Source organism: Papio anubis, chromosome 2, assembly GCF_008728515.1.
Source record: "Papio anubis isolate 15944 chromosome 2, Panubis1.0, whole genome shotgun sequence".
NCBI lineage: Eukaryota > Metazoa > Chordata > Mammalia > Primates > Cercopithecidae > Papio > Papio anubis.
The window spans coordinates 77,666,666-77,682,235 of NC_044977.1; the positions used below are offsets into that span (position 1 = coordinate 77,666,666).

The 15,570-nt window shown below is 41.5% G+C and overlaps 1 protein-coding gene across 3 annotated transcripts in view; it reads left to right on the top strand.

Annotated features, from left to right (window-relative positions):
• Positions 1 to 15,570, top strand: part of CADPS (calcium dependent secretion activator) — a 494,204-nt gene that overhangs the window by 288,451 nt on the left and 190,183 nt on the right. For all 3 annotated transcript variants that reach the window (XM_009200417.4, XM_009200423.4, XM_009200406.4), the window contains exon 7: positions 11,251 to 11,362. In XM_009200417.4, the coding sequence (XP_009198681.3) occupies positions 11,251 to 11,362 (112 nt within the window). The remainder of the gene's footprint in view (positions 1 to 11,250; positions 11,363 to 15,570) is intronic.

Below are 15,570 nucleotides of genomic sequence, written 5' to 3' on the forward strand. Positions count from 1 at the left end.
GCTCCTTTTTATGTCTGGCGTGCAGTGAGCAGTTCATTTTCTCTTAAGATACTCAGGAACTAAGAATAAACAGATGTCTAGAAGAAGGCAGCTAGATGATGGAGATGGGGCAGAAAAGCCCTAGACTGGGAAGACAGAGCCAATATTTCCAAGGACAAAAATCTCACCTCCTTTTACAACAAAAGGGGAGATCTTTGGGCTACACCATGAGCTCCATTTCAGAGAAGGCAACACGACATTTAAATCAGGTGATGTGCTGTCATCTCTCTAAGTTAGCCTTTGACAGTTCCTCCCTATGCCATCCTGTTACTTAGCTCCAACCTTGGAAAATGTAGATTTTCCTGTTGCCCAGCTCTGTATTTTCTTATGAGTCAACATTCAATGAATAATGCAGTCGAAGCTTACACAGCTGAATAGGATCTCAAGATAATACAGGCTCAGCCGGACTTCCAGTTCCCAGTCCTGTATGTGAAGAGCTTGGAAGTCATTGTTCCTGACCTCACCACAAGGAAAATGCTGAACAAACTGAAAATCAGCATCTCTTCTTAGATCTGTCAGAGAATCGAGGTTACAGGGCAAACCACTGCCCCCAAAATTGGAGAGACAGGCAGGCAGGTTCAGAGAATCACACCTTACTGGAGCAGAAGCCCAAGAGCAGAAATTGCCACTGAAGCCAGTGCTGGGTTTCTTTTGCTCAGTGCATCAACAAAAATTTGCTTTCAATAAAAATTAGAAATCATACTTTAAAAAACCCCACAGCACACAGACAGCAAGCATCAGAACCAGATTCAGACATGGCAGAGATGTTGGAATTATCTGACCAAGAATGTATAAAAACTATGATCAATATGCTTAGAGTTCAAATGGAAAAAGTGCAAGAAGAGGTGGGTAATATAAGCAAAGAGATGGAAGCTCTAAGAAAGAACCAAAAGGAAATGCTAAAAATCAAATACCAAGCTATTGGTTTTAGGACAGAAAAAAAATCAGCCGCCTCCTCCATTATACAGGTATGCAAACAGACTGCCAATGACTTGGCCAAGGTTACACAGTTAGTGAGAAAATAAGGACTGAGATGCAGGTCTTCTATATGTGCATAAAGTGTGGTATACATTATTCCCTCCAGCCTTGATTCCATAGGCATTCATTGAAAGTTTCCTCTGTACTGAGCCCTGAGCTAAACAACTAGAATATAACAGTAGGTAAGATGGACTTGCTCTCTGTCCTTATGAAGTTTATAGCATAGAATTTTACTCACTTCCTCTTTAACCATACCAAATAATGTCCATGAATAATCAAGCATTGTTAAATTTCATTTTCAGCTTGAATCTCATCTCCACACATTTGTGTGTGTGTAGAGGAAATCAGAATTTCGTGAAATCATGTTTTCAGCAAATGCCCGTTGAATGTGCTCATGTGCTGCACAATGTGCTAGAAGCCAGGGGCACAGTGATGGGGGAAACAGGCATAGATCCCTGCCCTGTGAGTTTTGTGAGTTTACGTTCTGGCCAGACACAAACCAACCAACAAAACAAATAAAGGAGTCCACCATACAGGTGACAATTGCTTTGTGGAGAAGTTTTAATGTTCCACCCTATTTAAATATTCCCCCCGTCTGCTTCCTGGTACCTCTAAATTCCATTTTCTGCTTTCTTTTCCTTCATTGCAATAATCAGATTTGTGATATATGTAGGGGATATGAAAGATCTGGTGACAAGATGGACATGTGGCAAAGAGAGGTAAACAAGAATGATGTCTGGCTGGCAGTTCCTTTGACTAAGCCGGGGGAGCCTTAGAGGAACAGATGTGAGGGAGAACAGTTCAAGCTGAGGTTTGGACACATTTGATCTCAGACTCCTGGAGAGGAGACATTCCAGTGGAAATGTCAAGGAGGCAAACCAAAGCCTTCATCTCTGCCTCTCAGACAGCCCAATTTCTACAAAGCAAATGCCTCACTTATGTAGATAAGAAGTAGCTTAGCTTTTCTAGTACACTAAAGAACCCAAAGCCCAGCCTATCAATTAGTTTGCATGGGACACACTGTGATGGCACAATTGATTCCCTTGGAGTGGAATATCATGCAGTCTGCCTCAAAGGCAGGCCAGAAGATTTTAATGCAGCTGTCTCCAGGTAATTATTAACTTTCCTTCTTAGCAACAGGACCACGGCACTTTCATTCCTTGAAATGACACTTCTCTCTCGTTAAAGCCTGCAGTTAATTTTATGAACCGCACCAATTTAACACCCAGTTCACATGAGCCATATACCTTGAATAAATGCAAATCCAGACTCTGAGACATGAATTATGGCCTTATGCTGGGCATCACCATGGCAACTAATGACGTCCCCCCACCCCCGACCCCAGCACCAACCTGCACAAAATCCAATTCTCCAAGGGTCCTTATTTGCCTAACGTGGATGCGTTCTTGGCTTACTCACATATGCATTCGTAAATATCACTCTGTTGTCAAAGGTTTGCAGTGGATGTTTACTGTCATTTTGGGAGGTTTATTCCCTATGTGGCAAATGTTGTTTTTTGTTCGTGGGGGGAAAAATTCTAATGAAAATTACTGTGTGTATTTGATTAGCAACATTTGTTGATAACATATGGTCTGAGGAGGCTTCCGCAAATAGGAGGCTTTAAATAGTAAACAGAGATGTGACTGTGATCAAGCAGATGCTCCCCAAACACACAGAACAAGGTTGTTTTACCCATAGATTTTTCTGAGCTCCATTCTCCCAAAACCATATTCCTCTCCCTCATTTTCTCCCCCAGATCAAAGTGTTTACTTTCAAAGTGGTGGCACTGTGGAACAGGTTTGGAGAAATAATGTGCTGTGACTTTAAAAGTCATCCCCATCCCCCCAAATATGAATTATCTGCTACTCATGTTTATTATTTGATACTAATAATGATGTAGTGTGACGAAATGAGTCAGCCAGCTCAAGTCGTTCAGGAAGCAGCATTTGGGCACCACGTGTCTGAAATGCTATAATACACAAGCCCCAATTTTCTAATAAACTAACAGTGCTAGAAAGAGCTCCATGAAGAATTTAGAGCAGCAAATTGGATCCCCATGGAGTGAGCTGTCCTTGTAAATGCATGTTTATAGTTTGTCTTTGTGGATATGCCCAGATGAGCATACTGCTAATCTGCTAATGAAAATATAAGTATTTCCATTAGGCCAAGTCAGCAATTTAACTGTTTGTAACAGAGATCAGCAAAGTTTTTCTATAAAGGACCAGAAAGTAAAACTTTTCAGTTTGTTGGCCATATGGTCTCTGTCATAACTACTCAATTCTGTCATTGCTGCACAAAAGAAGCCATAGACAAAACATAAATGAGTAAGCTAGCTATGTTCTAATAAAACTTTATTGATGGGCATCAAAATTTGAATGTCATGTAATATTCCTGTATTGTAAATATTCCTTTGATTATTTTCAGCCATTTGAAAATATAAAGCCATTATTAGCTTATGAGCCATACATAAGCAGGCCCATACCCATGGCCATAGTTTAACAACCCCTGGTCTATAATCCTAAAATGAAGACTTACATTTTTTATTGCTTTCTATGTGCCACATAGTGAGGTAAACACCGCATATGCAATAGCTTATGTCCTACATATCCTTCCATTAAGGACTCCATCTTCTGGGTCAGTTCTATTTTTTTAAGAGACAGGGTATCACTATGTTGCCCAGGTCGGCCTCATACTCCTGGGCTCAAGCAATCCTCCCACCTCAACCTCCTGCGTAGCTGGGACTAGAGGTGCAGACCACCATTCCCATCTGGCTATATTTATAATAAAACTAAATATCATCCCCAATTTATAGATGTGAAAGCAGAGACATTCTCACACCTTATAAGTATTATTTCTGCACATGGCATCTCCCCCAAAGGAATGTGATATCCATGAGGGCAAAACTTACATCTCACTCACCTTTGGATCCATAGCAGGGCCTATCACAGTGATTTCCACACAGTGGACATTCAGGAAGTGTTTCCTAAATGAAGCACTATTTGGAGATATAATCCCTAAGCAGTGAAAGTTAGAGCCTCATCTGATGCCAATATGGCGCTTTTAGGTTAGTCACTTACGCTGTTCATCTATTTATTTGCCACCCTCTTATAGGAAGTATTTGGTTTGGAATAGACACACATGTCCCAATACACATTCCTTCATATTTGGAGGTGCCACTATGGGTGATGGCATTTCTACAGTCTCTGCTTATGTGCTTGTGGCTGAAAAGACCAAAAGTAATAATAGCAGCTTATTATATAACTTGGTGGCACTTTCCATCACTATACCGTTGGCAGCCACATTGCTGCCAGCCCTTGGAGAGCCATTCCTCAGCCTTCATGGATTGACGCCTTGCTCCCTAGAGAGCTGTCGTATGCTGAGTATCCTCTGCATGCTGCCAGCTGCTGTGTGCACTTCAGAGAGTTTGTTTGCTAAAAAAATAGAAAATAAATAAAAATTTTAAAAAATCAACTCCTCAAAGAGATAAAGCCCTCAGTTCCTCAGTTGAAAGGGGCAGTCACACCTTTGGTTATTTCACATGTCTCATCCCTCTACAATCCCCTGAATTTAGTGACACGGTTATTCTGAATTTGTCACTTTCCTAGTTACTGAGCAAATATTTATTGTGTTCCAGGCCCTTTGTTGGGTGCTATATATATACACATATATACACACATATGTGTGTATATATACATATATACGTGTGTATATATGTATACATATATGTGTATATATACATATATATACATATACACACATGCATATGTATATATATGTGTGTATATGTATGTGTATATATACACATATATACACATACAATAAACCACAGTAAAGCACTCTTGTTTAATGCATGGGCTTTGAGGTCAGAAACTCTGAGTTTGAAGCCCAATTCTGTGATCACCTGAGATCCTGGCCCAGTTACTCAACTTCCCTAAACCCTGGTTTCTCTGTTTATAAAGTATGGGTAATAACAGAATATACTTCACAGAGCTGTCAGAAAGATTAACTGAGATAATTCATTAGAAGCACTAAGCCCAGGGCCTGGCAAATCGTAAGTACTCAATAATTGGTGGCTATTTTTAACGTTTATGTAAGCTAGTCACACAGTGTGAGTACAGTGGTAGAAGGGATGAGATCACAGAATAGGGACACCTAACCTGTTTTACATTATCTACTTTGTCTTCAGAGAGAAGTTAGTCAGTTAACCTTTCCAACTTCAGCTTGCAATAAATATTATCCACCTCTGGTCTTTTCAAATCAAAATGCAATTGTATTTCAGTTCTGGGACACTTTAAAGAGGTATTCATCTTAATAGCCATAATCAATTGTACAACAAGGGCAAATAAATGGGCAGAGAACAATGTAACAATGAGAAATAGATTCATTTTGGGGTGTGTGGCCCCACCAAAGGCCAAGGTTTTTGATGCTTCCTCCACTGGCTAATTTGTCTATCTGGGATATAATGCTCTGTGAAGTATATTGAACACGTGAAATAAATTCAAAGTAAAAAGCCGGCGTGGCCCAAAGTCCCACCAGTCTTGAAACAGAACTTTCCCTTTCAGTTACAGAGGTAACTCTTGTTGATTTAATCAAGACATAAAGCAGTGAATGACGGATGAGCAAGGGAGGCAACATGGTGGCCTGATTAGGAGTTTGAATTCTGAGGTCTGACTGCCATTTACTCCTGGTGTGTGACCCTGAACATATTACCCAGCCTCTCTGTGACTCATTTATAACTCTGGAGGTGATAATTGTAGGCATTTCACAGGATGGCCAAGAGGCTTTCAAATGATCAAATGCATGTATGGCTGTGTCACACTTTTGAGATAGGAATTTGTGTCTCGCACATAGTAATCTGAATAAATATTAGCTATTTCTATTACAAATATAGCCAGATCTCTCCATGGCTAGAAAAGGACAAAGAATGAATATTTTTCATGACATTTTTTCCTACAGGGGAAAGGAATATAAAGAACGGTGCAAATATTTAAACCTTCTTGATTCTCCTAAGAGTAGGAAGCATTGACAGAAAGAGGCCAGAATTTTCACAGAATCCAATGACTGTGGCTAAGACCAAAAGTTTCATGTCAACAGCCAGTGTTAGCCAACACCCACTCCTTAGTCCAGGCTAGCCAGACTGGGGTGGCATTGGATCACAGCCAGCTTGATGGGCATGTGACCTGTACAGCTGCACAGCTCCTACACTCAGAAGGGGCCCCCATTTGATTTAATGCTGTTTTGTTGCCATGGAAATTCTTAATAATTTTATCTTTGAGCTTGTGTTTGTGACATCCCATGGAACAATGGGGTGTGGATTTGAGCAGAGGAAATAATCAAGAAAATGAAAATGCTTTACATTTTAGTACCTTTAATGGCACTTTTTCTGTGTGTTTTGTTTTGGAGTTTTGGAGTTTGTTGTTTTTTTAACAAGGAGACCTGCATTTTTTATTTGCATTGGGCCCTGAAAATTACACAACCAGTCCTGATTAGATGAGAGAACTTCTCTTTTGGCCTGCTTCTCTGGACCAGGTTACCATTTTGAAATCTGATAGTTAAATAGTTAAAGTGGGATTCATTAGTGACCTGACAGCTTGAGGTGAGCCAAGGATCATGGTGGGAAGCACAGCTGCAGGCCTGGTGGAAGGGAAAAGTAACTCAAGTGTCCAATAGAATGGGGGTTGTCAGGGCAGCCTCCAGCGGCCTGAATTCTGTCTAGCTGATGGGTTCTCGGAAGCATTGACTGCCCCACAGTCGGACTCTTGTTACACGCCTTATGAGCTGCGCATCTTTTGGTAGCAGCAGGGGTTCAGGCATCCTGGATTGGTACCCACTGAACATGCCAGGAAATACATCCACACTGAGGACAGTAGCATGGAAACACACAGTGGGGTATCACCAGGACACTGGGCTCAAGTTCTCTTTGTGGCTTAGTGTTAAAGCTTCTTATTTCAGAACTCTTTTGGTTTCCAGCAGAAACCTTTCTCATACCCATGACCAAGTATAATGAATGCCCAAAGAGGTGTCTTTTATGTTATTTTTATTTATTTTCTTTTAGAGACAGGGTCTCGCTCTGTCACCCAAGCTGGAGTACAGTGGTGTGATCATAGCTCACTGTAACCTCAAAGTCCTGGGCTCAAAGTGATCTTTAGGCCTCAGCCTCCCAAATTCCCACCAGATGCAGCTAATTATTTTACTTTGTTTTTTGTAGAAAATATAAAAAGCCTGGGTCTTTCTATGTTGCCCAGGCTACTCTCAAATTCCTGGCCTCCAAAAGCACTAGGATTACAGGAGTAAGGCACCACACCCAGCCAGGCAAAGAGATTAATAGTACAATTAATCATAAGTAAATTCATGGTCACATTTTTTGCCAGTGTTGCTAATCACTAATAATGCTTATTACTGATAATTTTTACAATAATAGCAGCAATAGCTTTAAAATGAGATTTTGGATTCTGGCCCAACTTGGTCTTAATTCCCTGGAATAAAATAGGCAAGATCTTTGAGTGTCTCCTCAGTTTCCTCATCTATGAAATGGCAATGATAATAGCTATTTTACCATTCATCTGTATAGTAGAAAGGGCAGTGTCAATCTTGCTTCCTTTACACAGGGTCAGTTACTTAGAAAGTGCTTGATAAACATGTGTTGGATAGAAGCCACAAAGGATACAAAAGTATAGCAAGATAAGGGTACTGATTTCTAGTGTTCTATAGTACTACAGGGTGATTATAGTTAACAATAATTTATAGCATACTTTCAAATAGCTAGAGAGGATTTTGAATGTTCCCAACACACACAAAAATGATAAATATTTGAGGTGATGGATATGCTGATTACTCTGACTTGATTATTATACACTGTATACATGTAGCAAAATAGCACTCTGGGCCAGGTGTGGTGGCTTATGCCTGTAATCCTAGCACTTTGGGAGGCCAAGGTGGGTGGATCACTTGGGGTCAGGAGTTCGCAACCAGCCTGGCTAACATGGTGAAACCCCGTCTCTACTAAAAATACAAAAAAATTAGCTGCGCATGGAGGCGGGTAATTTGAGCTACTTGGGAGGCTGAGGCAGGAGAATCACTTGTACCCAGGAGGCAGAGGTTGCAGTGAGCCAAGATCATGCCACTGCACTACAGCCTGGGCAACAGAGCGAGACTCTGTCTAAAAAAAAAAAAAAATTAGCACTCTGTACCCCATTGTATTAGGGTTCTGCAGAGGGACAAAACTAATAGGAGATGTGTGTGTGTGTGTGTGTGTGTGTGTGTGTGTGTGTATACACATATGTAAAAAGGGGAGTTTATTAAGTATTAACTTACACAATCACAAGGTCCCACAATAGGCTGTCTGCAAGCTGAGGAGCAAGGAGAGACAGTCTGAGTCCCAAAACTGAAGAACTTGGAGTATGTTCGAGGGCAGGAAGCATCCAGCACAGGAGAAAGATGTAGGCTGGGAGGCTAGGCCAGTGTCTCCTTTTCACATTTTTCTACCTGCTTTATATTCTCTGGAAGGTGGTTAGATTGTGCCCACCAGATTAGGGTGGATCTACCTTTCCCAGCCCACTGACTCAAATGTTAATCTCTTTTGGCAACACCCACACAGACACACCTAGGATTTATACTTTGTATCCTTCAATCCAATCAAGTTGACACTCAGCATTAACCATCATACCTATAAATATGTACAATTATTACATGTCACCTAATCATTAAATAAATAAATATAAAGTGATGAGCAGTAATCACTATTACTAGAATACATCTCCTTACCTTGGGAAGGGAAAGTAGCCAAAATTTGTTGGGTTCCCAACCTGTTCCAAACTTGCAGCTGTTTCTTCTTTACAACTAGTCTGTGAAATTAGCTTATTTTATAGCTGAGGAAATTGACAGGGACATTAATTCCTCACCCCAAATTTCATAGTTTGCAAGTGACTAAGCCAGGATTTGAACTAAAGGTATCTGGTTCAAAACCCTTGCTGTTGCTAAGACAAAGATTTCCCTATCTTGGGGTCTTGCTGCAGTTGCTGACAACCACTTAGGAGTTTCTATCTGTACCTCGAACATTTTGCTGATGTGTTTGAAACCTGTCACTTTTTGTCGTATCTCATGGCCTCCTCCATGTCCTCTCTTTCTCTACTATGACTGTTGTGCTTTCTCAGTGGTTTCACGCACTGAGATCCCCATGGATCTGGTTTCCCCTCGTCTCAATTTTTCTGGTCTTCTTTTGTCAACTCTCACTAGATTCCCTGTGTCTTTGAGTTAATAGCATTTATTTGATTGAAGGCAACACTGAGACTAGGATGCAGGTTTCCATAATTTACAAAACAAGAATACCAACAGGGTAAAATGTTCAAGCCCACTAGTAGTCAACAAAATATCCATGAAAACAACAATGATAAAATAGGCCGGAAGAAAAAGTGAATAATGACACTCAGAACAGGCAAGAAGGAAGCCCTGTGATTTGCACTTTCATTCCCATATGGTGGCAGGATAGTCACTGCCTTTGTGGAAAGCATTTTGGGAATAGGCATCTCAAGCCTTGAAAGTGTGCATTGATGAGCACAGCTCCTGCAACAGTGTAAGCTCTCTGAATTTTTGTTGATGAAAGAAGAAATGATCTCCCAGCTAGGTCTCTATCCTGAGGAAACAGAGATGAAATAAAAAATTAATATCTAACTCCTAGCTACTCAGGAGACTGAGGTGGAAGGATTGCCTGAGCCCGGGAGTTCAAGACTAGCTTGGGCAACAGAGACAGACCCCCATCTCAAAAAACAAAACAAAACAAAATTAATGTTCAATTCTATTTCAATAATAGAAGAATGGCTAAATAAATTATGGTACATAGAGAAAATGTAATATAGAATCATTAAAAATTCTAATGAGCATTTTAAAGTATAGACGTTAGTCATTGTATAAAGTAAAATGAAAAACTTCTGTAAATGATAAGTACCTATGCTGTTTTCTAGTTCTGTAAAAGACATTATATTTGGCATCTTTCATTTATTCAGCAAATATTTGTTAAGTTCCTTCTATATGTCCAGCACTGTGCTAAGTTCTGGGTATGCAACATAAAAACACAGTCGCTGTGCTCATGGAGTTTACAGAATATTAGGGGATTCTGCTATAAAATAGTGACACAAATCAATAATTATAAATCCAGTGATTGCTAGGATGCAAAATTAAGTAGTATGCTAAAGAGAGGTTAATACCAGAACCCAGTTTAGCTTGGGAGATCAAGGGACAGTGGTTTTAAGCTGAGCCCCAAAGAGGTAGCCCAGTGAATGGGTGGGGTGGGGAGAAACATTGCCAACAGAGGAACCATGCATGTAACAGGCCTGAGATGGCAGAGTCAGGAGGCTTGTGAAATTGGAGCAGATGAGTGACAGTCCATAGGTAGGAACAGGAATGGAACAGGTGCCATGGACCTGGGGCTCAATGCAATCCAGTTAACACTTCTGGAAGATCACACTGCTTGCAGGCACAGAATGGAGAGAGATTAATTCTCTGTAAAAATAATAATGAGTGAATGAAGAGGCTGCATTTGTGGCTCATGTGAGCCACACCTGGTGCTCTACCCAGATTCTGGGTAAGCCAGGCTCCCATCTGGGGAAAACTGAGACTCAGATATCCACAAACTATGAGCAGGGAATGGCATTCCCACGTCGTCATCCTTCTCCCTTCAATCCCTCTTTGACCGTAACAGGGTGGCGCTCCATAATCTCCTTATTCAATTCATCTTTGAATGCCAGTGAAAATGGGGCTCCCCACCTCCCCACCACTACTGCTGAAGTCTCATTTGAAAGTCAGGTGTTGGCTGACTTTCTGAACTGAAGCCCCATCCCCAACTGAAGCCCCATCCCAAAATCTACAACTGCAGTTTTCACGAATGAGGAAGTCAAAGGATGCAATGAAATATTAGTGATTTTCCTAGAATAGTTTGTAGATACAGCAAATGCATGGGAACAAGTTCTCACCAACTTGAGTTTATGCTAATTTCAAGTCATTCCTTATAGTGCTCTGTGAAGACCATGGCAACTTTCTGAGCATCTGTCTTGCATTTGCCTAACAAGTTAATTAACACTTTTGTTACTCTGGCAGCTTTGAAGGGGAGGAGAGAAGGATGTGACAGCTAATGCTGCCTTGGGTTAACCCTGCATTCACCTGACCTGGAAACAGTGGAATAGTTTAGACTCATCAAGGCAGATATGTCTACAATGACCTCTTTGATTCTGTCTGCAGCTGGGGCACCCAGGGTGACTTCTCCACAACCCATGCACTGCCAGCTGTGAAGGTGAAGCTGTTCACAGAGAGCACAGGCGTCCTGGCCTTGGAGGACAAGGAGCTCGGGCGGGTAAGTGCTTCCCATCACGAGGGGGACTCCAGAGAGGATTTCCCCAGCTAGGTCTCCAGTGCACAGGTCACCAAGAGGCAGCATTGCCAAGTGCTGAGAGGCTCAGTTTTGAACTTTAAATCCTGGACTCCACTCTGCATTAGCTGGGTGACCTTGAACAAGTTCCTCAACCACTCTGAGCCTCAGGTTCTCTTCTACAAAGCTGGGATAACAAGAGTGTGCCCTACAGGAGATAGAGCAGGAGTTCTCAATACTATCAGACCCAAACATCCTTTAGAGTTAAGATTTGTAATGTCTTTTACTGTCTTAAAGTGGAATTCTTAGACGATGTAACTGCCTACCCACCTGACAATGTTAAAGTCAACACAATGACATAAGAGAGAAACAAAAGGAAGTAAATTAATAGTAAAAAACTTCAAAATGTAAATACTCAAATATCTAATAGAGGAATGCTCTGCTTGTTCCCGTGTGAAGAGTCACTGTGAGGGTGACAGCTACAAAACCCGCTGTGAGGTGTGGAGATGTGCTGTACTGGTGACTCCTAAGCCTGAGCATCAGTAAACTGATTTACTGAAATGTTAAGCAATACTTAGTAAAGTGTCCTTGATTTCCTTAGAAGTGTGCCAAAAAGACTTTGATGTGAAATGTAAGACAAGAGTTAGGATCTCCATGTAGTTCATTATAAACAGAAATTTTCACCTCCACTAATATCCCATGGGAATATTCAAAAGTCAGATGGGATGCAGGAAGATGCCTCACTAGGGAGCGTCATCTCATTCCTTGCAGGATGTTTAGCATCCCTGGACCCACCCACTCACTGCCAACAGGGACTGGCACCCATTGTTTTGTCAATCAAAACGTCATTAAAATTTCTGAGACACCCCTGAGAGGTGGTACCAACCGCTTTGAGAACCACTGAGATAATAGTGAAATTTCTGTTTGCATCTGAACCATTGACTCTGCCCCAAGAAGCCAGTAATATTTTCACAAGTTGATTTTGCCAATAACCTGCCCCACCTGCTTATGGTAAAATCCGAACTCGTTTAATTTGGCTTCTGCTCACCTCTTCACCCCCATCTGCTGCCACATTCCTCCCTGCTTACTATACCCCAGCATCATTGGCCAAATTTCAATCCCTCATATAAACCAAATTCTCTCCCTCCTCGGGGGACTTTCTCTCTATCTCTTGTCATCTCCCCATCTTCCAACCTTCAAAAAGCATAAATGCCTTCTTTGCATAAATGCCACCTCCTTGGAGAGTCCTTTCCTGACAGCTCAGTCCCCTTCATTTGCTATCTCAGCTCCTTGTTCACATGCACTACTGAAGTGACCACCAATGACAGAAAGGAACAGAACTGACAGACATTCAGGCTTCTGTCTGCCCCACTGGACTGTAAAACCTCCATGGAGATAGAAACCTAAACTATTTTGTTTACTACCTTATACCCAGAGCCCAGCACATAGACTTTCAATAAATTTTATTTCGGCCGGGCGCAGTGGCTCACACCTGTAATCCCAGCATTTTGGGAGGCCGAGGTGGGCGGATCACCTGAGGTCAGAAGTTCGAGACCAGCCTGGCCAACATGGCGAAACCCCATCTCTACTAAAAATACCAAAAAAATTAGCCAGGCATAGTGGCAGGTACCTGTAATCCTAGCTACTCAGGAGGCTGAGGCAGGAGAATCACTTGAACTCGGGAGGCGGAGGTTGCAGTGAGCCGAGATCGCACCATTGCACTCCAGCCTGGGCAACAGGAGTGAAACTCCATCTCAAAAAATAATAATAATAATAAAATAAATAAATAAATAAATAAATAAATAAATAAATAAATAAATATAAATTTTATTTCATTCTGGTTTAATGCATAATCACTCCTGAAAGCTAAGTGATCTCAGCCCAGACAATCTCTCTGAGCCTCTGATATAACATCTAGAGCATAATGAGAGACCACCCCTGACAAGCACACAGGCACACACGCCTAACAATGCCAGCAATAATTCATTTCCTGTGCTTCCTTTTTTTCTTCCTTTCTTTCACCCATTTTTCCAATCTGGCTTTCATCTACAGAATCAACCTGGAGTCATATTACTACAGCATAGACCACAGATAGAGGTAAAATGAAAAGTAAATAAAGCTAACAGCAAAAGCAAAAAACAGTGTCCCTACCCAGAAAAGTGGGAGGAGGAGATGATGAAAGAAAAGGTTTGGTTGTTTTCTTTGAGAAATGATAGATACTCATTTCTGTCCATAGGGAAAGACAGACACACAGAGAGTGGAGGAATTATCCTGCCTTTCATTTTTCTTCAAATTTCTCCTTTTCCAAGAAGGCAGATGTTAAGAATCATGAGTCTCAAAGACCCTGAATATTAGTGTTAGAAGGAACAAGTGTAACTGACCAGCCCAGGAAGTTCAACCTGGGTCCACAATGAGCCTCCGAAGACCCAGGATCCAGAATGCCCTGGATGTTTTGGGGGTTTTTTTGGTTTTTTCTTTGTTTGTTTTTTGTTTTTTTGTTTTTATTTTTGTTTTTGTTTTTGTTTTTGCTGGAGTCTCTCTCTGTTGCCCAAGCTGGAGTACAGTGGCATGATCTTGGCTCGCTGCAACCTCTACCCCTCAGGTTCAAGTGATTCTTATGCCTCAGCCTCCCAAGTAACTGGGATTACAGGCACGTACCACCACACCTGGCTAATTTTTGAATTTTTAGTAGAGATAGGGTTTCATCATGTTGGCCAGGCTGGTCTAGAACTGCTGACCTCAGGTGATCCGCCCACCTCGGCCTCCCCAAATGCTAGGATTACAGGCATGAGCTACCACACCCAGCCTGGAAATAGTTTACAAATGTGTTTGTGCCTGGGCCTATATGCATTTTTCTGGACTGGCTACCGAAGCATTCACTGCCTTCTCAAAGCCATTTCTACTCAGAAAAGTTAAGGCCAGTGGCATATTGAAATCCTTTGTTTTATAGATGAGAAATCTTGCTCCCATGGAAGGCAGGAGACTTCTCCAGAGCCATCCAGCCAGTCAGGGGCCCATGCATGGGCCAGGCCACTATCCCAAAGACTTTGTGCACAGCCCCTCAGTGCTGTCTCAAGACAACCCTGCTGAGGCAGCCACAGTCATCACTTCTGTACAGAAGAGCACGCTGAGGCCCAGAGGGTCCAGTTCCTTCAGAAATGTTGCCTCACCTCCAGGGCTATTTGCACTACACTATGTTGTCCCTACACAAAAAGAAAACCCTGGGCTCTGCTGTGGTGAAGGTCATGGGCTTGCCACAGCCACACACACACTAATTTCATAATGATTCGTTCTCTTCTTCAGGCCCCTCATACATTCTCCCAGATGCTAGTTTACTCCTCCTTTGTGCCAAAGAAACTTTCTGCCAGTTGCAGTGGAGCTGGCCTGCCTGGCCCTTGTGCTGGCTGGACACCCTCTGCTGGCAGCATCTTCATGGGCAGCAGCTGGGCGACCCAAGAGTGCAGTGAAGCCACACTTGGACCTCACGAGAGAGTGTTTCTATGCTCTAATTCTTCCCACACTTAGCAGACCCGTGTTTAGAATCCTGGTGTTACATGTATTCATTCAACCACTTTTGGGTGTGTTTCTTTAGTGTTGTGTTTTGTTTTTAATAACCTTTTTAATTAAAAAAAAATTCAGGTACATTGTGAAAACAAGTTAAAATTGATATATAGTGAAAAGTGATTATTTCTTCTATCTCACCCTAGTATCCCTTCCCAGAAAAAAAAAAAAAAAATTCTTTTCAACTTATGGTTATCCTTCCCCAAATAGTCTCTGCATGTACAAACATAGCATATGTAAGTATATATTCCCCCTCTTTTTAAAAAAGCACAATTGGAAGTTTCTATGTCCACGCTTCTCTACATGGTCCCTGAAATCATTATATTTAGTGAGTAGTTTTCATATGACCCTAGACTGACCTGGCTCCTTTTTACATAACTGCATTATATTCCACTATGTAGATACATTTTATTTAACAAATCCTCTGTTGATGATTTTTTAGATTATTTCATCTTTGGCTATATAAACAATGCTTCAGTGACTAGCCTTGAATTTATTTCTTTGTATATGTGTGGATATCTATAGAATAAGTTTTCAAAATATATTTTGCTGACTGAAATTTGCCACCAAATTGTCCCCTAAAGTGCATGCACCAATTGATCCTTCCACAAAAGGCGGAAGAGAGTGCCTGT